The sequence below is a fragment of the Heptranchias perlo genome, chromosome 17 (genome assembly GCF_035084215.1).
Source record: "Heptranchias perlo isolate sHepPer1 chromosome 17, sHepPer1.hap1, whole genome shotgun sequence".
Classification (NCBI taxonomy): Eukaryota; Metazoa; Chordata; class Chondrichthyes; order Hexanchiformes; family Hexanchidae; genus Heptranchias; species Heptranchias perlo.
This window is the reverse complement of record NC_090341.1, coordinates 56,666,742-56,693,908: the sequence shown is the minus strand read 5'-3', so window position 1 is coordinate 56,693,908 and position 27,167 is coordinate 56,666,742. Positions and strand designations below refer to the sequence as shown.

General features: G+C 50.9%; 1 protein-coding gene across 2 annotated transcripts in view; it reads right to left on the bottom strand.

Moving 5' to 3' along the window:
• Positions 1 to 366: 366 nt before the first annotated feature.
• rrp9 (ribosomal RNA processing 9, U3 small nucleolar RNA binding protein) overlaps positions 367 to 27,167 on the bottom strand; it is a 54,231-nt gene continuing 27,430 nt past the window's right edge. The window contains exons 11-15 of one of the 2 annotated variants that reach the window (XM_067998274.1): positions 13,532 to 13,594; positions 13,272 to 13,429; positions 10,514 to 10,593; positions 4,330 to 4,403; positions 367 to 558 (exon numbers count right to left, since the gene is read on the bottom strand). In XM_067998274.1, the coding sequence (XP_067854375.1) occupies positions 459 to 558; positions 4,330 to 4,403; positions 10,514 to 10,593; positions 13,272 to 13,429; positions 13,532 to 13,594 (475 nt within the window). In that variant the 3' untranslated portion in view covers positions 367 to 458. The remainder of the gene's footprint in view (positions 559 to 4,329; positions 4,404 to 10,513; positions 10,594 to 13,271; positions 13,430 to 13,531; positions 13,595 to 27,167) is intronic. The other variant, XM_067998275.1, reaches the window with a different exon arrangement.

Sequence of the window (27,167 nt, the reverse complement as noted above, 5' to 3'; positions counted from 1 at the left end):
CAGTCTTGTTCCTCTTCTATTTTCTGTTTAACAGACCACATGTTGAACAGGGTTTACCTTGCTTAAAAGTGGCTTTGGGTAAAATAAGCTATTCTCAGGATCTAGGTTACACAGAATCGAAAAACAATTGTTACTTTTACCTGAGGCCCAAAGTGCTCCTGGAGTCCCCCAGCTTTCTGGATTGCTGGTCAAATCCCAATTCCACGTGTGATCAAAGACAACCTCCGAAGATGCCCGAGGAAAGTGCGAAAACTTACCTTCAAATCGGAGATTGGACGCAGCAGGAGGGCAGGCCGCAGGCTGTCCTGGAAAAGGACTGAGCGTTGCAATGTGCTTATCGTGACAAACAGGGAGATCGCACCACTGTGAATTCACCATAATTTTATTTACAAAATAAAGGCACTCAAAGTCACTGCTGGGGTGGGATCCAGTACAAGCATCAGCTGATCACACCACAGTTATTTGCTGTCTCCTGATTGCTGTTTGGTCTCTATCTTCTTCAGTGGGATAATATAGATTCCATTCTTAGCTTCTTTTAGTCTCCACCATCGGCCTAACCTGCAAAGAACAGTATAAGTTTTAGTCAATCTAACTACTGGCATGAATCAGGTCAGGAACTTGAGAGGTTCAGGTAGTCAGAAAAGACGAAAGCAAAGCTTGGGAGAGTTCCTGACTTCATCTGAGCACTAAATTTAAACTAATGCCTACTCCCCCGCTCGATGTGCCATAGTATGGTCCCATAGTCAGTCAGCCCTCTGATACCTCACCAAGTGGCTCACTCTTCACACACAAGCCCACACAGCTCGTGTCGGCAGATGAGTCGGCTTTGGGAGCCGAGCCAATCCTACCCCATCACGGTGTGCCCACACACAACCCTTTCCAGGAGGTCAGCGGATAGGATGATTGTTCTCCCAAAAGCAGTGGTGACAATTCTAACGCTCCTACTGCCGATCAGGCAGAGGTCTGCTAACTTCAGACAGGCCGGGATTGAACCCAAGATCTAATTGGCTGCCACATTTCCTACATTACAACAGTGACTACACTTCAAAAGGAAAAAAGGTACTTCATTGTAAAGCACTTTGTGACGTGCGGGGATTGTGAAAGGTGCAATATGCATTTTGGTAGATCGAATCGGGCCAGGGCCTACTCCGTTAATGGTAGGGCGTTGGGGAGAGTTATAGAACAAAGAGATCTAGGAGTACAGGTTCATAGCTCCTTGAAAGTGGAGTCACAGGTGGATAGGGTGGTGAAGAAGGCATTCGGCATGCTTGGTTTCATTGGTCAGAACATTGAATGCAGGAGTTGGGATGTCTTGTTGAAGTTGTACAGGGCATTGGTGAGGCCACACTTGGAGTACTGTGTACAGTTCTGGTCACCCTATTATAGAAAGGATATTATTAAACTAGAAAGAGTGCAGAAAAGATTTACGAGGATGCTACCGGGACTTGATGGTTTGACTTACAGGGAGAGGTTAGACAGACTGGGACTTTTTTCCCTGGAGAGTAGGAGGTTAAGGGGTGATCTTATAGAAGTCTATAAAATAATGAGGGGAATAGATAAGGTAGATAGTCAAAATCTTTTCCCAAAGGGAGGGGAGTCTATAACGAGGGGGCATAGATTTAAGGTGAGAGGGGAGAGATACAAAAGGGTCCAGAGGGGCAATTTTTTCACTCAAAGGGTGGTGAGTGTCTGGAACGAGCTGCCAGAGGCAGTAGTAGAGGCGGGTACAATTTTGTCTTTTAAAAAGCATTTGGACAGTTACATGGGTAAGATGGGTATCGAGGGATATGGGCCAAGTGCAGGCAATTGGGACTAGCTTAGTGGTATAAACTGGGCGACATGGACATGTTGGGCCGAAGGGCCTGTTTCCATGTTGTAACTTCTATGATTCTATGATTCTATAATATAAATGCAAGTCTTTCTTTCTACCTGGTCCAACTAAGACATTAGGGGAGCCAAGCACATCCATTAGTGTTCACTACAACAACTTGCATTTATATAGCGCCCTTAATGCAGAAAAACATCCCATAGCACTAGCCTCAACACACCCAGGTAATGTTGGTTGCAAGTAATCACAATCATGCCAGAGAGAAACAACTGCATTGCCAGTACAAAATAAACACTCCGAAAACAAAAAATAAATGAAAGATCCCAACCAACAACATCCAGTAAGGAAAACTCAGAGGCAGCATCCTCCTGCTGAGCAGCCAAGCAATTAGGTCAGCTTCTGAACCTGTTACCAATAGCAACAACAGCATCCAGCCAGGTGACAGACAGAAAGAATCTGCAGCCATCTCATCGCTAATTACTCTGGGTGTTTGTTTTTAAAGAATATCCCGAAGCTTATGTGGAATGACTGCACGAGCGAAACTCTTCAAGAACAAGTTACTCCATGTTACTGGACAACGGTACAAAGTTACGTGAACTGATTAACTAACAACTTCAAACCTCTCCGCCTGCTGACAGTCTTTTCTTTTTGCTGTGTTTTTTTTTGAAAGTCTCTGATTTTCTCCCTTTCCTTGTGCAGACACTGGTTTTTGCTGGCATACAGTTATCAGGTAAAGGGTATCACGGAATAGAGAGAAAAGGAGCCGAAGTACAGATCAGCCATGATCTAATAGAATGGGGGAACAGGCTTGAGGGGACAAATGGACTACTCCGGTTCCTATGTGGACAGCAGCTGCTCTCCAGCACATCACCCAAATGAGGGACAGAGAGAGAGACAGAGAGAGAGAGAGAGAGAGAGAGAGAGAGACTTGCATATATGTAGCGCCTTTCATTACTTCGGAACGTCCCAAAGCGCTTTACAGCCAATGAGGTACTTTTAAAGTTTAGTTACTGTTGTAATGTAGGAAACTCGGCAGCCAATTTGCACACAGCAAGATCCCATAAACAGCAATGTGATAATGACCAGATAATCTGTTTTAGTAATATTGGTTGAAGGATAAATATTGGCCAGGACACCGGGGAGAACTCTCCTGCTCTTCTTTGAAATAGTGCCACGCAATCTTTTACGTTCAACTGAAAGGGCAGATGGGGCCTTGATTTAACGTCTCATCTGAAAGACGGCACCTCCGACACTCCCTCAGTACTGCACTGGGAGTGTCAGCCTAAATTATGAGCTCAAGTCTCTGAAGTGGGACTTGACCCCACAACTCCCTGACTCAGAGGCGGGTGCGCTACCCACTGAGCCACGGCTGACACCAGTCACTTCACTGTGGCAGTCGGTAGGCTATTCGACCATGGAAGCATCACAGTCGAATCCGAGCCCCCCAGCCCCCCTCCTACGTGCACTTGATAGGGATCAGCAGCCAGGACCCCTGCCCGATTCCTTCTTCCTTCATCAGATGGCACTGCAGCCAACTCTAGCGTCCCTACGAACGTGGGTTTGAGGAATAATTGTGCAACAGTGGTATTGTATATATACAGCTGTAGTGCTGGGATTCCTTGATGGTTAGAAAGACCACAGGCCCAGCAATGCTCACTCGATCGACTAGATGGCACGATCACATGCACCAGCCTCATCAACAGATGATAATACTGGGGGAGCGGGGAAAAAAAAACGGAGGTGGGGGGTAGGACCCCTTGATACCAGCCGTCCATCTGACCTGTCCAAGGAATGGCACACCTCAACTTCACATTATCGTTGCTGATAACAGCTTCACACTGACCATAGGCTTTCAGTCAATGCTCAGTAATGGAACCCAGACCCTGCTCCACCTTTGTGTGGGTCCATTCAGCACGGAGACATTTCATGCACTTTCTCCCGTTAAAAGCCATCTGCCTTTCCATAACCCTTCCCGTGTGCTCATCACCTGGCACATAGTTTGTTACCAGCTGATCTTACACCTTCCTCTTTTTGGATATATATTAATAGATCGTCTGTTTGGAAATGTTTCAACCATCACAAACAAATCACAAGCAAACAGGTGGGAAACCCACCAATGAATAAGTGGCAAGTGATTAACAATTAGAATTTGGAGCCTTCAATGACACCGTTCCACATCAGCACAATATTACATTTGTGTATTGCACGGTGCAACACTTCCTGTTCTTAGAAAGCAGCCTGACATCCAAATCACCAGAAGCATCACCACAAGAATCAAGGGAGTGAAAATCTAAAGCAATGCAGCCCTGAATTTCCACGGGATCCGCACAGCTCCTGCTGCAACGTCAATGGGAGGCCGACGGAACTCTGGAGAAATGATGGACACACTGACTTTTAGCCATTCATGCCGTTTCTCCGAGAGTTCCACCAATCTCTCGCCAGAGAATCCCCAGCGGAAATTCCAGATGGCCGAGATACCGGTCACGGCCCACGCCCTTTACCTGTGCTCCTGTCCCACACCAGCCACCAAAAAGTCACCCGAACTGGAAAACTTCAAACAGTTCACAAAGCCAACCTATGAAAGAGGCAGAGAGAAAGAGGTCATTAGTTTTCAGCATTGAGTGGAACTCCTCAGCTCACCCCCAGGTCTCCATCTCCCCACGGACAGTGAGCTCCTCAGTTCACCCCCAGGTCTCCATCTCCCCACGGACAGTGAGCTCCTCAGTTCACCCCCAGGTCTCCATCTCCCCACGGACAGTGAGCTCCTCAGTTCACCCCCAGGTCTCCATCTCCCCACGGACAGTGAGCTCCCTCAGCTCACCCCCAGGTCTCCATCTCCCCACGGACAGTGAGCTCCCTCAGCTCACCCCCAGGTCTCCATCTCCCCACGGACAGTGAGCTCCTCAGTTCACCCCCAGGTCTCCATCTCCCCACGGACAGTGAGCTCCCTCAGCTCACCCACAGGTCTCCATCTCCCCACGGACAGTGAGCTCCTCAGCTCACCCACAGGTCTCCATCTCCCCACGGTCAGTGAGCTCCCTCAGCTCACCCACAGGTCCCCATCTCCCCACGGACAGTGAGCTCCTCAGTTCACCCCCAGGTCTCCATCTCCCCACGGACAGTGAGCTCCCTCAGCTCACCCACAGGTCTCCATCTCCCCACGGACAGTGAGCTCCCTCAGCTCACCCCCAGGTCTCCATCTCCCCACGGACAGTGAGCTCCTCAGCTCACCCCCAGGTCTCCATCTCCCCACGGACAGTGAGCTCCTCAGCTCACCCCCAGGTCTCCATCTCCCCACGGACAGTGAGCTCCTCAGCTCACCCCCAGGTCTCCATCTCCCCATGTACAGTGAGCTCCCTCAGCTCACCCCCAGGTCTCCATCTCCCCACGGACAGTGAATTCCTCAGCTCACCCCCAGGTCTCCATCTCCCCACGGACAGTGAGCTCCTCAGCTCACCCCCAGGTCTCCATCTCCCCACGGACAGTGAGCTCCTCAGCTCACCCACAGGTCTCCATCTCCCCACGGACAGTGAGCTCCTCAGCTCACCCCCAGGTCTCCATCTCCCCATGTACAGTGAGGTCCCTCAGCTCACCCCCAGGTCTCCATCTCCCCATGTACAGTGAGCTCCCTCAGCTCACCCCCAGGTCTCCATCGCCCCACGGACAGTGAACTCCTCAGCTCACCCCCAGGTCTCCATCTCCCCACGGACAGTGAGCTCCTCAGCTCACCCCCAGGTCTCCATCTCCCCACGGACAGTGAGCTCCTCAGTTCACCCACAGGTCTCCATCTCCCCACGGTCAGTGAGCTCCTCAGCTCACCCCCAGGTCTCCATCTCCCCACGGACAGTGAGCTCCTCAGCTCACCCCCAGGTCTCCATCTCCCCATGTACAGTGAGCTCCCTCAGCTCACCCCCAGGTCTCCATCTCCCCACGGACAGTGAGCTCCTCAGCTCACCCCCAGGTCTCCATCTCCCCATGTACAGTGAGCTCCCTCAGCTCACCCCCAGGACTCCATCTCCCCACGGTCAGTGAGCTCCTCAGCTCACCCCCAGGTCTCCATCTCCCCACGGACAGTGAGCTCCTCAGCTCACCCCCAGGTCTCCATCTCCCCACGGACAGTGAGCTCCTCAGCTCACCCCCAGGTCTCCATCTCCCCACGGACAGTGAATTCCTCAGCTCACCCCCAGGTCTCCATCTCCCCACGGACAGTGAATTCCTCAGCTCACCCCCAGGTCTCCATCTTCCCACGGTCAGTGAGCTCCTCAGCTCACCCCCAGGTCTCCATCTCCCCACGGACAGTGAATTCCTCAGCTCACCCCCAGGTCTCCATCTCCCCACGGACAGTGAGCTCCTCAGCTCACCCCCAGGTCTCCATCTCCCCACGGACAGTGAATTCCTCAGCTCACCCCCAGGTCTCCATCTCCCCACGGACAGTGAGCTCCTCAGCTCACCCCCAGGTCTCCATCTCCCCACGGACAGTGAGCTCCTCAGCTCACCCCCAGGTCTCCATCTCCCCACGGTCAGTGAGCTCCTCAGCTCACCCCCAGGTCTCCATCTCCCCACGGACAGTGAACTCCTCAGCTCACCCCCAGGTCTCCATCTCCCCACGGACAGTGAGCTCCTCAGCTCACCCCCAGGTCTCCATCTCCCCACGGACAGTGAGCTCCTCAGCTCACCCCCAGGTCTCCATCTCCCCACGGTCAGTGAGCTCCTCAGCTCACCCCCAGGTCTCCATCTCCCCACGGACAGTGAATTCCTCAGCTCACCCCCAGGTCTCCATCTCCCCACGGACAGTGAGCTCCTCAGCTCACCCACAGGTCTCCATCTCCCCACGGACAGTGAATTCCCTCAGCTCACCCCCAGGTCTCCATCTCCCCACGGACAGTGCCAATCCATCCTTAGGTAAGGGTGTGAATTTGCTGCAACTGTTCTGTGCTGAACTGGTCGCTCTAAGCTGGAGCAGAAGTAAAGGTGCTGCAGTGGCCCTGGGCTTTGGGTGTGGAGGGAAAAGGGCGATGGACAATAAAAAAAAAATCAGCCTAAGTCCCCCCTCCCACTCAGCACAGACCATCAATGGAATCTGGCATGGTGCTGGTATGCAAGACTCAGTCCAACATTGGGCTTTGCAATACCCAGTCACTGAGGCATCTTCAACATCTTCCTTTCTCCAGGGGATTTCTTCCTTTCAGTGAACTCAGTCACTAAACTATCCAAGACACTTACAAAAGTCAAAGTGTTGCTAACGTCACAGCACAATGCGCTGGAGTAGGCAGACTGTGACACCAGACTGCTGGGATACACATTCAATCTTACACTGGGACTTCCAACCTGTCAGTCCCCCGAAACCCAGGCAACTCAGTCTTATGCACGCTTATATTTATTTGTTGGGTTGTCTAGTGTGGATTTTGTGGGCCTGCAGGTTTATAAAGGAGCTGTTTTTAGCTCTGTTGTCAGCTTTAGCAGCAGGATGGCTTCTCACCACACGGGTCATGGCAGGTCAGTATCTAGCCCGAGGAATACCAGGAAACAGGAGGGGGAAATCGGGGGGATAAACACCCGTAAACGGACACACTCCTCAAATGGTGACCATTTTGACAAAGGTGATGTTTAGAGACAACAGCACCGTCCTTGCCTCCAAACCAGAGGGGCTGCCTCTCCCCTCTCCTTCCAGAGGCCCCACCTCTTCACCCAGCGGTACCACCCCACACTCCTCTCCCAGACTTTCCCAGCCTGTAGTAACAGGGAATAGTTGCCACCATAATTAATTGCTAATTTCTTCAACAAACAACCAGAGATTACAGTCAACTTGGAGGGAGGAGGGAGGTTGGTTGATGGCTGCACCATATTAGGGTGAGCTGAGGGTCTTTTTTGTACATTTGTATGGAGGAACTGCTGGGTTTTTTTTTAAAAGTGAAACACAGCCACATTTCAATGCTGCTGGAGGAGGATTTAATTGCAAGAGCTGATGGCAACTCAGTGACCTGAGAAACACGGCTGATGAATAATGAGAGCAGCTGAGCCAGATTAGGCCCAAGGCTAAGAAACCGTAATACATATCAACTTCTGCATTCATTATCTAATTTGAACTCGTGTTTTCTTTAAGGTTACCCGACAGCAGGGACCGTTCCAGTGGTAAGTGCAGTCTGTGTTTGAGCAGTGCTCCATTTGGGAACAGACACTGAATGTAATCAGCACCTGCTTCCAAGTGGACTGAAATCCATCGTGAAATAGTGCAAGTGAAACAAAAGTCACACCAGAGAACAATTTACTGACAACAGGAATGCAGTTTTAAATGGTGAAAGAATGACCAGGAGGACTTCCTGTCCACAGTACCAAGCCCTGCAGAACATATGGACAATTATAAAAATGTTAAGTTTTAAAAAATAAATTCTTCAAATTTCTAACAGAAAATCCATTTCATGCCCACTCTCCACCAAGAGTTGCTCAGGAGACAACAAACAACCACAGCCATATCAACGGAGAGGGAGGGGGGGGGGCCGAGAGGGAGGGGGGGGGGCCGAGAGGGAGGGGGGGGGCCGAGAGGGAGGGGGGGGGGCCGAGAGGGAGGGGGGGGCGAGAGGGAGGGGGGGGGGCCGAGAGGGAGGGGGGGGGGCCGAGGGGAGGGGGGGGGGCCGAGAGGGAGGGGGGGGGCCGAGAGGGAGGGGGGGGGGCCGAGAGGGAGGGGGGGGGCCGAGAGGGAGGGGGGGGGCGAGAGGGAGGGGGGGGGGCCGAGGGAGGGGGGGGGGCCGAGAGGGAGGGGGGGGGGGCCGAGAGGGAGGGGGGGGGCCGAGAGGAGGGGGGGGGCCGAGAGGGAGGGGGGGGGCCGAGAGGGAGGGGGGGGGGCCGAGAGGGAGGGGGGGGGCCGAGAGGGAGGGGGGGGGCCGAGAGGGAGGGGGGGGGGGCCGAGATGGAGGGGGGGGGGCCCGAGAGGGAGGGGGGGGGGCCGAGAGGGAGGGGGGGGGGGCCGAGAGGGAGGGGGGGGGCCGAGAGGGAGGTGGGGGGGGCCGAGAGGGAGGGGGGGGGCCGAGAGGGAGGGGGGGGGGCCGAGAGGGAGGGGGGGGGGCCGAGAGGGAGGGGGGGGGCCGAGGAGGGGGGGGCCGAGGGAGGGGGGGGGGCCGAGAGGGAGGGGGGGGGGCGAGAGGGAGGGGGGGGGGCGAGAGGGAGGGGGGGGGTGCGAAAGGGAGGGGGGTGGGGGCGAGAGGGAGGGGGGGGGCGAGAGGGAGGGGGGGGGGGCGGGAGGGAGGGGGGGGGCGGGAGGGGAGGGGGGGGGCGGGAGGGAGGGGATGGGGGCGACGGCGAGAGGGAGGGGAGGAGGGCGACGGGAGAGGAGAGGAGAGGAGGAGGGTGACGGAGAGAGAGAGAGAGGAGGAGGTGACGGAGAGAGAGAGAAAGGAGGAGGTGACGGAGAGAGAGAGAGAGGAGGAGGTGACGGAGAGAGAGAGAGAGAGGAGGAGGTGACGGAGAGAGAGAGAGAGGAGGAGGTGACGGAGAGAGAGAGAGAGGAGGAGGTGACGGAGAGAGAGAGAGAGGAGGAGGTGACGGAGAGAGAGAGAGAGGAGGAGGTGACGGAGAGAGAGAGAGAGGAGGAGGTGACGGAGAGAGAGAGAGAGGAGGAGGTGACGGAGAGAGAGAGAGAGGAGGAGGTGACGGAGAGAGAGAGAGAGGAGGAGGTGACGGGAGAGAGAGAGAGAGAGAGGAGGAGGTGACGGAGAGAGAGAGAGAGAGAGGAGGAGGTGACGGAGAGAGAGAGAGAGGAGGAGGTGACGGAGAGAGAGAGAGAGGAGGAGGTGACGGAGAGAGAGAGAGAGGAGGAGGTGACGGAGAGAGAGAGAGAGGAGGAGGTGACGGAGAGAGAGAGAGAGGAGGAGGTGACGGAGAGAGAGAGAGAGGAGGAGGTGACGGGAGAGAGAGAGAGAGGAGGAGGTGACGGAGAGAGAGAGAGAGGAGGAGGTGACGGAGAGAGAGAGAGAGGAGGAGGTGACGGAGAGAGAGAGAGAGGAGGAGGTGACGGAGAGAGAGAGAGAGGAGGAGGTGACGGAGAGAGAGAGAGAGGAGGAGGTGACGGAGAGAGAGAGAGAGGAGGAGGTGACGGAGAGAGAGAGAGAGGAGGAGGTGACGGAGAGAGAGAGAGGAGGAGGTGACGGAGAGAGAGAGAGAGGAGGAGGTGACGGAGAGAGAGAGGAGGTGACGGAGAGAGAGAGAGAGGAGGAGGTGACGGAGAGAGAGAGGAGGTGAGAGAGAGAGAGAGAGAGAGAGAGAGAGAGAGAGAGAGAGAGAGAGAGGAGGTGAGAGAGAGAGGAGGAGGTGGAAAAAAAATCATCCAAGGTTCCTTGCTCCCGGTTCCTATTTTCTCATGCCTGAAAGAGCAAGCCTGTGGACAGGAACAGGTTCGACTGCACCTTCTTCCCTAATCAAAAAGCCCGCTGACACTCGTGTGAGGAACGGCCACATGGGCTTGGTGACAGGAGGGCTACTCCGCGGAGCTTGAGGAACTCTACCCCAGCACGGGTCAGCACTTCAGCAAAGTGAGGCAGAAAACTCGAGGGGAAAAGGCCTGCGAATCCCCTGGTTTGAATCACTAACTCTGGTCTGTTGGTCGTTTATCCAGAGACTGCACTGCAGTCCATCCAGCTAATCAGAATAGTGACCTGTCAAGCACACAAAATCTTTTAAAGTCTCTCTTACCGCGGGAATGTCAAACAGCGGCTCCAATTTTTTAAATCCTTCTCCACACTTCCAGAGTCTGATTTTGGAATTTTGGGAACCTGAAATTACAGATTATTTGATTAATAGCTAGATTATAAAATAGGCCAGTCGATTACAACAAAGAGCTGCGCAAATGACACCCAGCAGCTCGCTGTCTATCACATAACGTTACGTTTTCGATTGTGTTGTTGCCGTGTAACTGGTAGTTATCAGTTATTGCACACACTTCACTTAAATACAGTGTGAAAGGACGGGACGTAATGGTAATACACAGCGAGCTCAGTCAGCATCTGGAAGAGGAAGAAGGGTAATGTTCTTGTGGAAGGAGAGATTCTAGGTAAGAACTGAAGGACCCATCAAAACGTTAACCTGCCCAGTCTCTTTCAGGTGCTGCCAGACTGCTGTGTACTTCAGATATCCACCCCTTGAATACACTCATTGGCTCCTGGTCAGAGGGACAAATACTGAACCCGAGCCTGCAAGTTTAAACCAGTTTACCACGGCTGTACAGTGAAGCTGAGTGCTAAAGAATGAAGAAATATGGGGGGTGACCTCAAAAGGACTGACCTCAACATTTCCAAGTTTTAATCACGTATGGGGGGTGGGGGGAAAAGACAGGAGACAAATGAAGGTTCAGTACAGTCCAAGATCAGGAAAATGATGGTTCTGGTGCCGATCACTGCATTGCTGCCGATGCCCTGAAGTGTGATGTGTAATTTTCACCATGTGAATTCAGAACACTGGCAACCCTGCAACAACAACTACAACTTGCATTTCTATAGCGCCTTTCATAGAGTCATAAGAGTCATACAGCACGGATAGAGGCCCTTCGGCCCATCGTGTCCGCGCCGGCCATCAAGCCCTGTCTACTCTAATCCCATATTCCAGCATTTGGTCCGTAGCCTTGTATGCTATGGCATTTCAAGTGCTCATCCAAATGCTTCTTGAATGTTGTGAGGGTTCCTGCCTCCACAACCCTCTCAGGCAGTGAGTTCCAGACTCCAACCACCCTCTGGGTGAAAAAGTTCTTTCTCAAATCCCCTCTAAACCTCCCGCCTTTTACCTTGAATCTATGTCCCCTTGTTATAGAACCCTCAACGAAGGGAAAAAGCTCCTTAGTATCCATCCTATCTGTGCCCCTCAATTTTGTACACCTCAATCATGTCCCCCCTCAGCCTCCTCTGCTCCAAGGAAAACAAACCCAATCTTCCCAGTCTCTCTTCATAGCTGAAGCGCTCCAGCCCTGGTAACATCCTGGTGAATCTCCTCTGCACCCTCTCCAAAGCGATCACATCCTTCCTGTAGTGCGGCGACCAGAACTGCACACAGTACTCCAGCTGTGGCCTAACCAGTGTTTTATACAGCTCCATCATAACCTCCTTGCTCTTATATTCTATGCCTCGGCTAATAAAGGCAAGTATCCCATATGCCTTCTTTACCACCTTATCTACCTGTTCCGCCGCCTTCAGGGATCTGTGAACTTGCACACCAAGATCCCTCTGACCCTCTGTCTTGCCTAGGGTCCTCCCATTCATTGTGTATTCCCTTGCCTTGTTAGTCCCTCCAAAGTGCATCACCTCGCACTTTTCCGGGTTAAATTCCATTTGCCACTGTTCCGCCCATCTGACCAACCCATCTATATCGTCCTGCAGACTGAGGCTATCCTCCTCGCTATTTACCACCCTACCAATTTTTGTATCATCAGCGAACTTACTGATCATACCTTTTACATTCATATCCAAGTCATTAATGTAGATCACAAACAGCAAGGGACCCAGCACCGATCCCTGTGGTACCCCACTGGCCACAGGCTTCCAGTCACAAAAACAACCTTCGACCATCACCCTCTGCCTTCTGCCACTAAGCCAGTTTTGTATCCAAAGTGCCAAGGCACCCTGGATTCCATGGGCTTGTACCTTCTTGACCAGTCTCCTGTGGGGGACTTTATCGTCTAGTAAAATGTCCCACAGGAAGAGATTGTAGAAATGCTTCACGACGTGAGAGGGGAACTTTGTGATAAAAATGGAATGAGAGGAGGAATGGAGAATTCTATATATTCTGGCTCACCTCCTGACTCCCCAAAGCCTTTCCACCATCGACAAGGCACAAGTCAGGAGTGTGATGGAATACTCTCCACTTGCCTGGATGAGTGCAGCTCCAATAACACTCAAGAAGCTCGATACCATCCAGGACAAAGCAGCCCACTTGATTGGCACCCCATCCACCACCCTAAACATTCACTCCCTTCACCACCGGCGCACAGTGGCTACAGTGTGTACCATCCACAGGATGCACTGCAGCAACTCGCCAAGGCTTCTTCGACAGCACCTCCCAAACCCGCGACCTCTACCACCTAGAAGGACAAGGGCAGCAGGTACATGGGAACAACACCACCTGCACGTTCCCCTCCAAGTCACACACCATCCCGACTTGGAAATATATCGCCGTTCCTTCATCGTCGCTGGGTCAAAATCCTGAAACTCCTTTCCTAACAGCACTGTGGGAGAACCTTCACCACACGGAGTGCAGCGGTTCAAGAAGGCGGCTCACCACCACCTTCTCAAGGGCAATTAGGGATGGGCAATAAATGCTGGCCTCGCCAGCGACTCCCACATCCCATGAACGAATAAAAAAATGAAGGAAGCAACCTGGTCGCTGAATTATCTGCAGAACACCGTTTAGTCACTTCTAGTAGATGAAAGAGAAAAGACACAAGCAACATTAAACAGTATCTCACAGCTTGAAGCACCTGAAGCTACCAAATCACTGTTCAGCAATGTTGCCACAGAGGTAATCCAATATGGCTGCGTTATCCCTGGGTCTCCATGGATACCATGGGCTGTCCTGACAGTCACCAGAGGCTTCTTCTTAGTAACTGTCCAAAGGGCCAGGGAGCTGTAACACAAACGTCAACAGGTTTAAAATGTAACGGCTCCGGGCTCTTGAACTCTGGATAAAAGTTGGATTAAAGTACAAAACTTCAAGCAATAAACGCACCCATCATCAGCTCCAGATATCATGTACTCCTCGTTTACCAGCTGTATGCAGTCAATGGAACTCCTGGCAAGCAAACAGAAAGGTATAGTTAGCACACTGAAATACCAAGAGTGGGAAGTGATCACACACCGGGCAGCCAGTTCCGAGGGGCTTTTCCATCGATGTTGGGCTCTGGGAGAGCAGCCCTCAGCTGCAAACCCGCAGCCCATCGGCCGGGGTGGGGGGGTGGGAAGTGGGGGGCGACTGTTTGCTGCAGCTTCTGACCGCCATTCTTGCGACTGAGGGGCAGCAGAATAAATAAATAAAGTCAGGGCCTGGACCCTGGTGGAGGAGTGGAGCTTGTTTCCTTAATATTGTCAGGTACCTTCAGGATAAAGCAGCAGGGAAACTGTGCTCCTGCTGGCAAAAAGACATTACAAATATGAAGGTATTGTATACTGTGCAGAATCACTTCAAATGGAAGTTGTTCTGTACGACAGCTACCCAGAGCTCAGCAATGCACCTCTACAAACCCCCTCCCTAGTTAGCAATAAGTCGCTGAACAAAAACTGAACAGAATTATTGTTAGAAAGTTTGTACTGGAATAAAACTTTGAATGTTTAATCCTGCTGCAATGACAGACACATCTGAAGCCTGCTGGACTGACAGGCTCTCTACAGGAGAAGTGACATGTCCTTTATATTACAGTACTCTCTGTTTTGTACATCATCTACCCAGCACTCTGCAATGCACCTCTGAACCTGCCCCCCGTTAGCAACGCAACCCACCCCATGGGTGATGCACCTCCCCAACCTGCCCCATGGGCGATGCACCTCCCCAACCCACCCCATGGGTGATGCACCTCCCCAACCCGCCCCATGGGTGATGCACCTCCCCAACCCGCCCCATGGGTGATGCACCTCCCCAACCCGCCCCATGGGTGATGCACCTCCCCAACCCGCCCCATGGGTGATGCACCTCCCCAACCCGCCCCATGGGTGATGCACCTCCCCAACCTGCCCCATGGGCGATGCACCTCCCCAACCCGCCCCATGGGTGATGCACCTCCCCAACCCACCCCATGGGCGATGCACCTCCTTGATTGACAATAAATTGAAGCTATCGCAACAATATTCAGTGGCAATGAATGAGGCAAATCAAACGTTGTGATGTTTTAAAAGGTCAATACTGTGCTGTAAAGTGAGGTAATCCTGCCACCTCATAAATCACTGATGTGACTACACTTGGAATACTGGGTACAGTTTTGGTGGCCACAGTACAAAAAGATACTGCAATGATCAAGAGGATACAGAATGATTGAGGGGATGGAGGGGCTGGATTATGAGGAGCGATTACGTGACCTGAATATATTCTCACTTGAGGAGAGGTGATGTGATTACTGTTTTTAAAATTCTGAAAGGACTAGATAACGTAGACCATGACAAACTGTTTCACCTTGTCTGGAATAGTAGAACTAGAGGACACAGCCTGCGCTTGAAGGGGGTAAATTCAAAACTAATCAGTTCCTCAGACATTGGGATCAGTTCTGGGGCAGGAGGGACCTGTACAAGCCTGACGAGTTGCACCTCAACAGAGCTGGGACTAATGTCCTTGCGGGGAGGTTAACTAGTGCTATAAGGGAGGATTTAAACTAATTTGGCAGGGGTGGGCACCAGAATGAAACATTAGAGAGGAGAAATAAGGTGCACCGAGGACTGGGAGAGACAAATAGCACTAGAGTGAAGAATAGTTCAGAAATAGGAGGGGTCAGACAGGGGGTAAATGCGAGGCAGTCTAAGATGGGTTAGGAACGCATGTGTGTAAATGCACGGAGCGTGGTAAATAAGGTTGGTGAGCTGCAGGCTCAAGTCGCCACATGGGACTATGATATAGTGGCAATAACAGAGATCTGGCTCAAAGATGGGAAGGGTTCCCTTAATATTCCTGGCTACAAGGTATTCAGGAAAGATAGGGAAGGAAAGAAAGGAGGGGACACAGTATTGATCAAAGAAACTATGATAGCACTGAAAAGGGATGATGTAGTTGAGGGATCAAAGAGAATCTATTTGGTTAGAATTAATGAACAGAGGAGCTATTACGCTACTGGGTGTAAACTATAGGTCACCAAATAATGGGAAGGAAATAGAGGAGCAAATTTGCAGGCAAATTACAGAAAGATGCAACAACTCTCGAGTGGTGATAATGGGGGACCTCAATTATTCCAATATAAACTGGGACAGTAACAGTGTAAAGGGCAAAGAGGGGGAGGAATTCCTGTAATGTGTACAAGAGAACTTTTTTAATCAGTGTGTTTCCAGACCAACGAAGAATGGAATCCAGTTCTGAGGAATGAAGTGGGGCAGGTGGAGCATGTTTCAGTAGGGGAGCATTTGGGGAACAGCGATCATAATATCATCAGGTTTAGAGTAGTTATGGAAAAGGACAAGGAACAATTATGTATAAAAATACTTAACTGGAGGAGGGCTAATTTCAGTGAGTTATAAAAGGATCTTGCCCAGGTGAATTGGAATCAGAAATTGGTAGGCAAAACAGTAATTGAACAATGGGAGGCCTTCAAGGAGGAGATGGCGTGGGTAGAGTAGGCGCATTCTCACGAGGGGGAAAGGAAGGGCATCCAAAGCTAGAGCTCCATAGATACTAAAGATGTCATAAAAAAGTCATAAGAATAAAACCGTCTGGACCACCTGGAATCGGACCACCAGGCACCGACATGACAAAGGTAAACCAAGCCCCGTCGACCCTGCAAAGTCCTCCTCACGAACATCTGGGGACTTGTGCCAAAATTGGGAGAGCTGTCCCACGGACTAGTCAAGCAACAGCCTGACATAACCATACTCAAGAATCATACCTTTCAGCCAACGTCCCAGACTCTTCCATCACCATCCCTGGATATGTCCTGTCCCACCGGCAGGACAGACCCACCAGAGGCGGCAGTACAGTGATATATAGTCAGGCGGGAGTAGCCCTGGGAGTCCTCAACGTTGACTCCGGACCCTATGAAATCTCATGGCATCAGGTCAAACAAGGGCAAGGAAACCTCCTGCTGATTACCACCTACCACCCTCCCTCAGCTGATGAATCAGTCCTCCTCCATGTTGAGCACCACTTGGAGGAAGCATTGAGGGTAGCAAGGGCACAGAATGTACTCTGGGTGGGGGTCTTCAATGTCCATCACCAAGATTGGCTTGGTAGCACCACTACTGTCTAAGCTGGCCAAGTCCTGAAGGACATAGCTGCCAGACTGGGCCTGCGGCAGGTGGTGAGCAAACCAACACGAGGGAAAAACTTACTTGACCTCGTCCTCACCAATCTACCTGTCGCAAATGCATCTGTCCATGACAGTATTGGTAGAAGTGACCACCGCACAGTCCTCGTGATGAAGTTCCATCTTCGCACTGAGGACACCATCCAACGTGTTGTGTGGCACTACCACCTTGTTAAATGGGATAGATTCAGAACAGATCTAGCAGCTCAAAACTGAGCATCCATGAGGCGCTGTGGGCCATCAGCAGCAGCAGAATTGTATTCCAGCACAATCTGTAACCTCATGGCCCAGCACATTCCTCACTCTACCATTACCAACAAGCCAGGGGATCAACCCTGGTTCAATGAGACGTGTAGAATAGCATGCCAGGAGCAGCACCAGGCGTACCAAAAAATGAGGTGCCAACCTGGTGAAGCAACAACTCAGGACTACATGCATGCTAAGCAGCGGAAGCAACATGCTACAGACAGAGCTAAGTGATTCCACAACCAACGGATCAGATCAAAGCTGTGCAGTCCTGCCACATCCAGTCATGAATGGTGGTGGACAATTAAACAACTAACGGGAGGAGGAGGCTCTGCAATCATCCCCATCCTCAATGATGGCGGAGTCCAGCACGTGAGTGCAAAAGACAAGGTTGAAGCGTTTGCAACCATCTTCAGCCAGAAGTGCCGAGTGGATGATCCATCTCGGCCTCCTCCTGATATCCCCACCACCACAGAAGCCAGTCTTTAGCCAATTCGATTCACTCCACGTGATATCAAGAAACGGCTGAGTGCACTGGATACAGCAAAGGCCATGGGCCCCGAAACATCCCGGCTGTAGACTTGTGCTCCAGAACTAGCTGCGCATCTAGCCAAGTTGTTCCAGTACAGCTACAACACTGGCATCTACCCGACAATGTGGAAAATTGCCCAGGTATGTCCTGTCCACAAAAAGCAGGACAAATCCAATCCGGCCAATTACCGCCCCATCAGTCTACTCTCAATCATCAGCAAAGTGATGGAAGGTGTCGTCGACAGTGCTATCAAGCGGCACTTACTCACCAATAACTTGCTCACCGATGCTCAGTTTGGGTTCCGCCAGGACCACTCGGCATCAGACCTCATTACAATCTTGGTCCAAACATGAACAAAAGAGCTGAATTCCAGAGGTGAGGTGAGGTGAGAGTGACTGCCCTTGACATCAAGGCAGCATTTGACCGAGTGTGGCACCAAGGAGCCCTAGTAAAATTGAAGTCAATGGGAATCAGGGGGAAAACTCTCCAGTGGTTGGAGTCATACCTAGCACAAAGGAAGATGGTGGTGGTTGTTGGAGGCCAATCATCTCAGCCCCAGGACATTGCTGCAGGAGTTCCTCAAGGCAGTGTCCTAGGCCCAATCATCTTCAGCTGCTTCATCAATGACCTTCCCTCCATCATAAGGTCAGAAATGGGGATGTTCGCTGATGATTGCACAGTGTTCAATTCCATTCGCAACCCCTCAGATAATGAAGCAGTCCGTGCCCGCATGCAACAAGACCTGGTCAACATCCAGGCTTGGGCTGATAAGTGGTACACACCGCAGCCACTGTGCGCCGGTGGTGAATGGGGTGCCAATCAAGCGGGCTGCTTTGTCCTGGATGGTGTCGAGCTTCTTGAGTGTTGCTGGAGCTGCACTCATCCAGGCAAGTGAAGAGTATTCCATCACACTCCTGACTTGTGCCTTGTAGATGGTGGAAAGGCTATGGGGAGTCAGGAGGTGAGTCACTCGCCGAATACCCAGCCTCTGACCTGCTCTTGTAGCCACAGTATTTATATGGCTGGTCCAGTAAAGTTTCTGGTCAATGGTAACCCTCAGGATGTTGATGGTGGGGGATTCGGCGATGGTAATGCCGTTGAATGTCAAGGGGAGGTGGTTAGACCCTCTCTTGTTGGAGATGGTCATTGCCTGGCACTTGTCTGGTGCGAATGTTACTTGCCACTTATGAGCCCAAGCCTGGATGTTGTCCAGGTCTTGCTGCATGAGGGCTCGGACTGCTTCATTATTTGAGGGGTGCTGAAAGGAACTGAATGGAACTGAACACTGTGCAATCATCAGCGAACATCCCCATTTCTGACCTTATGATGGAGGGAAGGTCATTGATGAAGCAGCTGAAGATGGTTTGGCCTAGGACACTGCCCTGAGGAACTCCTGCAGCAATGCCCTGGGGCTGAGAAGATTGGCCTCCAACAACCACTACCATCTTCCTTTGTGCTAGGTATGACCCCAGCCACTGGAGAATTTTCCCCCTGATTCCCATTGACTTCAATTTTACTCGGGCTCCTTGGTGCCACACTCGGTCAAATGTTGCCTTGATGTCAAGGGCAATCACTCTCACCTCACCTCTGGAATTCAGCTCTTTTGTCCATGTTTGGACCAAGGCTGTAATGAGGTCTGGAGCCGAGTGGTCCTGGCGGAATCCAAACTGAGCATCAGTGAGCAGTTTATTGGTGAGTAAGTGCTGCTTGATAGCACTGTCGACGACACCTTCCATCACTTTGCTGATGATTGAGAGTAGACTGATGGGGCGGTAATTGGCCGGATTGGATTTGTCCTGCTTTTTGTGGACAGGACATACCTGGGCAATTTTTCACATTGTCGGGTAGATGCCAGTGTTGTAGCTGTACTGGAACAGCTTGGCTCGAGGCGCAGCTAGTTCTGGAGCACAAGACTTCAGCATTACAGCTGGGATGTTGTCGGGGCCCACAGCCTTTGCTGTATCCAGTGCACTCAGCCGTTTCTTGATATCACGTGGAGTGAATCGAATTGGCTGAAGACTGGCTTCTGTGGTGATCCACTGGTGCGCATTAAAGGGCCTGTTCGTGAGTGAGGGTCGGTGCAGGTACGTGCAGACCACTGGCTGAGTGCATGCGAAGAAAAACTTACTCGAGAAGTTCCTCTCCAAAACAAACTCTGCTAGTTACATCCTCAAAAAACTCTAATAGATTTGTCAAACACAATTTCCCTTTTATAAACCGTGATTACTTTGCCTAATCATATGATTTTCTAAGTGCCCTGTTACCACTTTCTTAATAATGGATTCCAGCATTTTCCCAACGACCGATGTCAGGCTAACTGGCCTGTAGTTCCCTGTTTTCTCTCTCCCTCCTTTCTTGAATAGCGGGATTACATTTGCTACCTTCCAATCCACTGGGACCGTTCTAGAATCTACCAATGCAACCATCTCTTTTAGAACCCTCAGATGTTGGCCATCAGGTCCAGGGGATTTATCGGCCTTTAGTTTCTCAAGTACTTTTTCTCTGCTGATATTAATTACTTGAAGATCCTCACTCTCATTAGACCCTTGGTTCTCCATTATTTCTGCTATGGTTTTTGTGTCTTCTACTATGAAGTCAGATACAAAATATTTGTTTAACGTCTCTGCCATTTCCTGATTCCCCATTATAATTTCTCCTGTCTCAGACTCTAAGGGACCCATGTTTACTTTTGCTACTATTCCTTTTTACATACTTATAGAAGCTCTTACAATCCGTTTTCATATTTCTTGCTAGTTTATTTTCATATTCTATTTTCTCCCTTTTTAATCAGTTTTTTGGTTGTCCTTTGCTGGTTTCCCAATCCTCAGGCTTACAACTCTTCTTGGCAACATTATAGGCCTCTTCTTTTAATCTAATACTATCCTTGACTTCTTTAGTTAGCCACGGATGGAGCACTTTTCCTGTGGTGGTTTTATTTCTCAATGCAACGTATATTCGTTGAAAATGTTGAAACATTTCTTTAAATGTTTGCCATTGCTTATCTACCGTCATAACCTTTAATCTAATTTCCCAATCTACCTTAGCCAACTCGCTCCTCATACCTATGTAATTGGCTTTATTTAAGTTTAAGACTCTAGTTTCGCACTTAAGTACATCACTCTCAAACTCAATGAGAAATTCTATCATATTTTGATCACTCTTCCCCAGAGGATCCTTTACTGTGAGATTGCTAATTAACCCTGTCTCATTACACAATACAAGATCTAAAATAGCCTGTTCCCTGGTTGGTTCCATGACGTATTGTTCTTGGAAATTGTCTCGAACGCATTCCATGAACTCGTCCTCCAGACAACCTTTGCCAATTTGATTAGTCCAGGCTATATGAAGATTAAAGTCCCCCACGATTATTGCATTACCTTTGTTACAAGCTCCTATTATTTAATGGTTAATACTCTGGTTCCATTCTTTGATGAAGTAATGGGGAGGGTTGATGAGGGTAGTGTGGTTGATGTTGTGTATATGGACTTTCAAAAAGCATTTGTTGAAGTACGACATAATAGACTTGTGAGCAAAATTAAAGCCCACAGGATTAAAGGGACAATGGCAGCTTGGATACAAAATTGGCTAAGGGACAGAAAGCAGAATGGTTGTTTTTCAGACTAGAGGGAAGTATAGAGTGATAATCCCCAGGGATCAGTATTAGGACCACTGCTCTATTTGATATATATTAATGACCTGGACTTAGGTATACAGGGCATAATTTCAAAGTTTGCAGACAACACAAAACTCGGGATTGTAGTAAACAATGTGGGGGGATAGCAACAGATTTCAGGAGGACATAGACAGACTTAACACAGAGAAGTGTGAAGTGATACATTTTGATAGAAAAAATGAGCAGAGGCAATATAAACTAAATGGTACAATTTTAAAGGGGGAACAGAGAGACCTGGGGGTGAATGTACACAAATGTTTGAAGGTGGCAGGACAAGTTGAGAAGGCTGTTAAAAAAGCATATGGGATCCTGGATTTTATTAGTACAGACATAGAGTACAAATGTACAGAAGTTATGCTAAACCTTTATAAAACACTGGTTCAGCTGGAGTCTGTGTTCAGTTCTGGGCACCACACTTTAGGAAGGATGTCAAGGCCTTAGAGGGGGTGCAGAAGAGATTTACTAGAACGGTTCCCAGGATGAGGGGCTTCAGTTATGTGGAGAGACTGGGGTTGTTCCCATTAGAGCAGAGAAGGTTAAGAGGAGATTTGATAGAAGTTTTCAAAATCATGAATGGTTTTGATAGGGTAAATAAGGAGAAACTGTTTCCAGTGGCAAAGGGGTCAATAATCAGAGGACACAGATTTAAGGTGATTGGCAAAAGAACCAGAGACGACATGCGGAAACTATCTTTTTTTTTAAAACGCAGTGTTACGATAACCTGGAATGCACTGCCTGAAAGGGTGGTGGAAGCAGATTCAATAATAACTTTCAAAAGGGAATTGGATAAATACTTGAAGGGAAAAAAATTACAGGGCAATGGGGAAAGAGTAAGGGAGTGGGATTAATTGGATAGCTCTTTCAAAGACCTGGCACAGGCATGATGGGCCAAATGGCCTCCTTCTGTGCTGTAACATACAATGATGCTGTCTGCAGAAACATAGAAACATTTCAGTGAGCAAGTGGTAAATCCATGGAAAAGGCTCTTTAGGGAGATGGTGGAAGCAGATTAAAATGCAAATTAGTTAGATTTCTTTCAGAAAATATTATTTTGGAATACAGTATATGATTAATTTGAGATATGAAATATTATACGTGTAGTATATTTGAGAGAAAACAGTGACTATGGTTTCCAAAGCTTTCCACCATTGGGGTTTTCCTCGCCTCATGTCTGGGTCTGTTGTAGACTAACAGAGATTGATTACTATGATTAGTCAACAACTCCATTATCATTTTATCATGTGACTACCTGGGTTGCAGGTGAACCAGATCGACCTTGGTCTTTTTTTGTCATAGCAATTCCTATGTTCCCCAACCCATCCACTAGCAGCAATTTCAGAGCTCAAGAGGCATCACAAAAACAGCTGCATGTGCAGTCGTTTAAAAGTTGTCTCTGGCCGTCAGACTTTCCCCTTTTAAAAGATGATTTCTGTTGATAGTGAGTTATTAATGTGCTACCTGCTGATGTTGCTGTTTAAGGTTTGCTTCCCTCCTTTCCTTTAGCAGCAGAATTTTGCTAACGACACATCGATTTATACTTGCGCTCGAGCCTGTATCCTGTTTCAGGAGTGCGACGTCCGGGTACTGTTCTGCCCCTGTAACACTCAGATGGGGAGCCAGTCTCTGTAGGCAGGGTGGACTCTGATTTTAGACAAAGGCCAACACAAAGCTAATGCTAAGGATCACTACTTTTATATAACTAAAACCTTATCTCAACTGCATAGTCCTAGCTCCACATTTTCATGTGTCGACGATTCCATCAGGATGAGACACCGAGGGACTGTTTACAGTACGGACAGTGGCCAATGGAGGGTGAGTCATGTGTCTGCACTTAGCTGCACTTCTATAGTGTAAAAGGCACATTAACAGGACATGTCGGGCACACTTCTCATCCACTTCACTTCAATCTGTACAGTTTATTTTGATGCAGTGTTTTAAGAACATCTAATTAGCAATGTGCAAGGTCAGAGATGGATGGGGGGACGGGGGTGACAGAAAGAGAGTTGTGAAAATTATTTTCCTGTGAAACATGGGTGAGAGATAAGTCAAAGTGATAACCAACTCAATCGGAAGTGAGAATAGATTTCACAGCATAAATGCCAGCACCTCCGTCACCGGGCTCCTCTCAGGTACCTATCTCTCACTGGCATTATCCTGTTGGAAGCTTTTCAACTATTCAGCTGTGGAGACGATTAACCCATTCAGTACAAAAGGCCCTTTACAGCTTTTATACCTACAACAATACAGCATTTACAGCACCTTTAACATAGTAAAATGTCCCACAGTGCTGCACATGAGCCTTATCAGACAAAAATTGCCACCGAGCCAAGGAAGGAGATATTGGGACAGGGCTTGGTCAAAGAAGTAGCTTATAAGGTTCTTAAAGGAAGAAAGAGGTAGAGAGGTTTAGGGAGGGAATTCCAGTGCTTAGGACCTAGACAGCTGAAGGCACGCCCACCAGTGGTGGGGTGAAGGGAGTGGGGGATGGACAAGAGGCCAGTGCTGGAGGAACGCAGAGTTCCCAGAGGGTTGTAAGAGCTGGAGGCAGTTACAGATTGGAAGGGGCGAGTCCACGGAGGGATTTGAACACGAAAATGACAATTTTAAAATTGAGGCGTTCTGGTACCGGGAGCCAATGTAAGTCTGTAAGCACAGAGGGGATGGGTTAACGGGACTCAGTGGGAGTTAGGATACGGGCAGCAGAGTTTTGGATGAGCTTTATGAAGGGTGAAAGATGGGGGATCGGCCAGGAGAGCATTGGAATAGTGAAGTCTGGAGGTAACAAAAGCATGGATGAGGGTTTCAGCAACAGGTGGGCTGAGGCAGAGGCGAAGACGGGCGATATTACCTGGAGCGTTTACAGGTCAGCAGAAGTGATGGGGCAGCTCCACAGCCACTGGGATGTGGAGTACCGCCTCGAAAGGCAACTTTCTGCCCCCTCTCCCCCACCCCAGTAACAGAGCCATCGCACCATCACCAACAGCTGCCATTTTTCTGAGTGCAGGTAAGTTGAGCCCACTGCCTGGTTTTTATATTACTGGCTTGTAAGAACATCCCCCTGGACGAGCTCCGTGCCCTGGAAACAAACACAGCAATCACTGGAGTAAATCAGTACTGGTGATAGTTCCCTGGGGTGATTAGACCAACTGTAGCTCACCAACTGGGGTGAGGAAATATGCAGCAGACTGGGCAGGGAAGCTGGCACCTTTCTGATTCGTGTGGCCCAGCAGCACACCGGGCAGTAAATCTACCCAGCGTATTATCAGGGAGCTCTGAAGAATTCTGGCTGACATGCTTTTCTATTGTCACATTGTTGAATAGCCCCAGTGGTATCATGCTAGGGACGAGAGGGGAAAGAAAAGTGTTTCTGTTCCTCATCGTTTTCCAGTGACCCCTGCTGGAAAGAGCAAGTATGGGGAGGGGAGTGCAGGGCTAGGCTTGGGTGTGATGCCCTCCACAGTTAAGCAGCCAGCTGGCACTGTCTAGGCTCAACACATGAATCTGGGCGGGGAACCAGAGGAGATTTGGTGTCTTCAGGAGAAAGAGTCCACCCGGGGGGTTGGGGGGGGGGGGGGGGGGGGGGGGGGGGGGAGAGCTGGAAGAAATAAAACCAAGTGTCGATAATGTCATTAGCAGCACTGAGTCTGCAGAGTTACAGAGCTCGACAGTGGAGCTGAATTAGCACAGACTGTTGATAGTGAAGCACCCTCAGGTTGATTGTTTGCATTGATGTTAATTCAGACAGTCAGGGCTCAGTAACTGAGTTGAGCAGTGCCTACAAACAATGTCACAAGTGCTTGCATTCAAATAAAGTCACCCAAAGATCAAGAGAAACGGAGAGTATAAAGAGGACACCAATGAGAACGTCCAGCAACCATTTGATCTTTACAACAGGTCCTGAAGGTGATGCTCAGGCTGTGTTTAACTAAGAAGGAGTACAAATCACCGCATCTACTGGACAGAGGGGCCACAAACAAGTTGTTTGAAGGTCAAAATTTTGTGATTGGGTTTTCTGAAAGCTGGACCTTTGCAAATAACTGGGCAAGGTCGGCAAGCAGAAAACCGCAGCACTGGTCTGCAAGGATAGACTAGGTACACCACCCAGCAGCAGAAGAGATGGCGTTTATGCTTGCAGCCAGGATGCTATTATCTCCCGTGGCATGGGCAGGACCACCTCCACAGATGGGCAGCAGGGCATGGGGTTGGGAAGGGAGGAAAAAAAAAGGGACAGCATTGCTGCATTTATCTAACTGCCGGTGAAGTTGGAGCTGTCAGTGCTGTACGGTAAATGCAGTGTTAATCTTTAAACGACAGGTGCAAAGTAGAGAATTTACACATTACACGAGAGTGCTTAGGGACCCGGCAGGTGTGAAATGGATGAACATTCTGTATCGAGACGATCAGTGAAAGACAACCACTTACAGAAGTGAGAATGGGAGCCAAGGGAGTATGAACTAGATTCACCAGAAACCAAGATTGTAATGAACGTGGAACTGAACTGAATTAGTGTTAGAAAGTTAGTACTGGAATAAAACTTTGCACCTTTTAATCCTGCTGCAGAGTGACACATCAGAAGTTTGTGGACTGACTGACGCTCAGGAGAAATGATGTTCCATTATAGCACAGTACTCTCCTTCACAATACAGCATTAGCTCTGTATTATTAGTGAGGCATTGAACCAAGAACCACAGTTGCAGTCCTCTGGAGGGAGCAAAGGGGGCTGCTGCTGGCTCCCATTTAATCTGGCTGCACACAGATGGAGCACTCAGCATATCAATTCACCCTTCACCCCTCCATGCAGGCCAAGCATTGAGCACCCCCTCCACAGTACGGACACGCCACGACGACCCCGCCCCCCACGACGACCCCGCCCCCCGCCACGACGAGACCGCCCCCCCAGCCACGACGACCCCGCCCCCCCGCCACGGACACGACGACCCCGCCCCCCCCGCCACGACGACGAGACCGCCCCGTCAGCCACGACGACCCCGCCCCCCCGCCACGACGACCCCGCCCCCCGACCCCGCCCCCCCCCACCACGACGACCCCGCCCCCCCGCCACGACGACCCCGCCCCCCCGCCACGACGACCCCGCCCCCCCCGCCACGACGACCCCGCCACGGACACGACGCCCCCGCCCCGGACACGACGCCCCCGCCCCCCCCCGCCACGGACACGACGCCCTCGCCCCCCCGCCACGGACACGACGCCCCCGCCCCGGACACGACGCCCCCGCCCCCCCCGCCACGGACACGACGCCCCCGCCACGGACACGACGCCCCCGCCACGGACACGACGCCCCCGCCACGGACACGACGCCCCCGCCACGGACACGACGCCCCCGCCACGGACACGACGCACCCGCCACGGACACGACGCACCCGCCACGGACACGACGCCCCCGCCACGGACACGACGCCCCCGCCCCCCCCGCCACGGACACGACGCCCCCGCCCCGGACACGACGCCCCCGCCCCCCCCGCCACGGACACGACGCCCTCGCCCCCCCGCCACGGACACGACGCCCCCGCACTCCCACACAGACAACACTCAGCACCTTCTCCCCAGTACAAACAATATACTCGACACGCAGTCCCCAGCCCAGACACGACACCCAGCCCCCAGCCCAGACACGACACCCAGCCCAGACACGACACCCAGCCCCCAGCCCAGACACGACACCCAGCCCCCAGTCCAGACACGACACCCAGCCCCCAGTCCAGACACGACCCCCAGTCCAGACACGACACCCAGTCCCCAGTCCAGACACGACACCCAGTCCCCAGTCCAGACACGACACCCAGTCCCCAGTCCAGACACGACACCCAGTCCCCAGTCCAGACACGACACCCAGTCCCCAGTCCAGACACGACACCCAGTCCCCAGTCCAGACACGACACCCAGTCCCCAGTCCAGACTC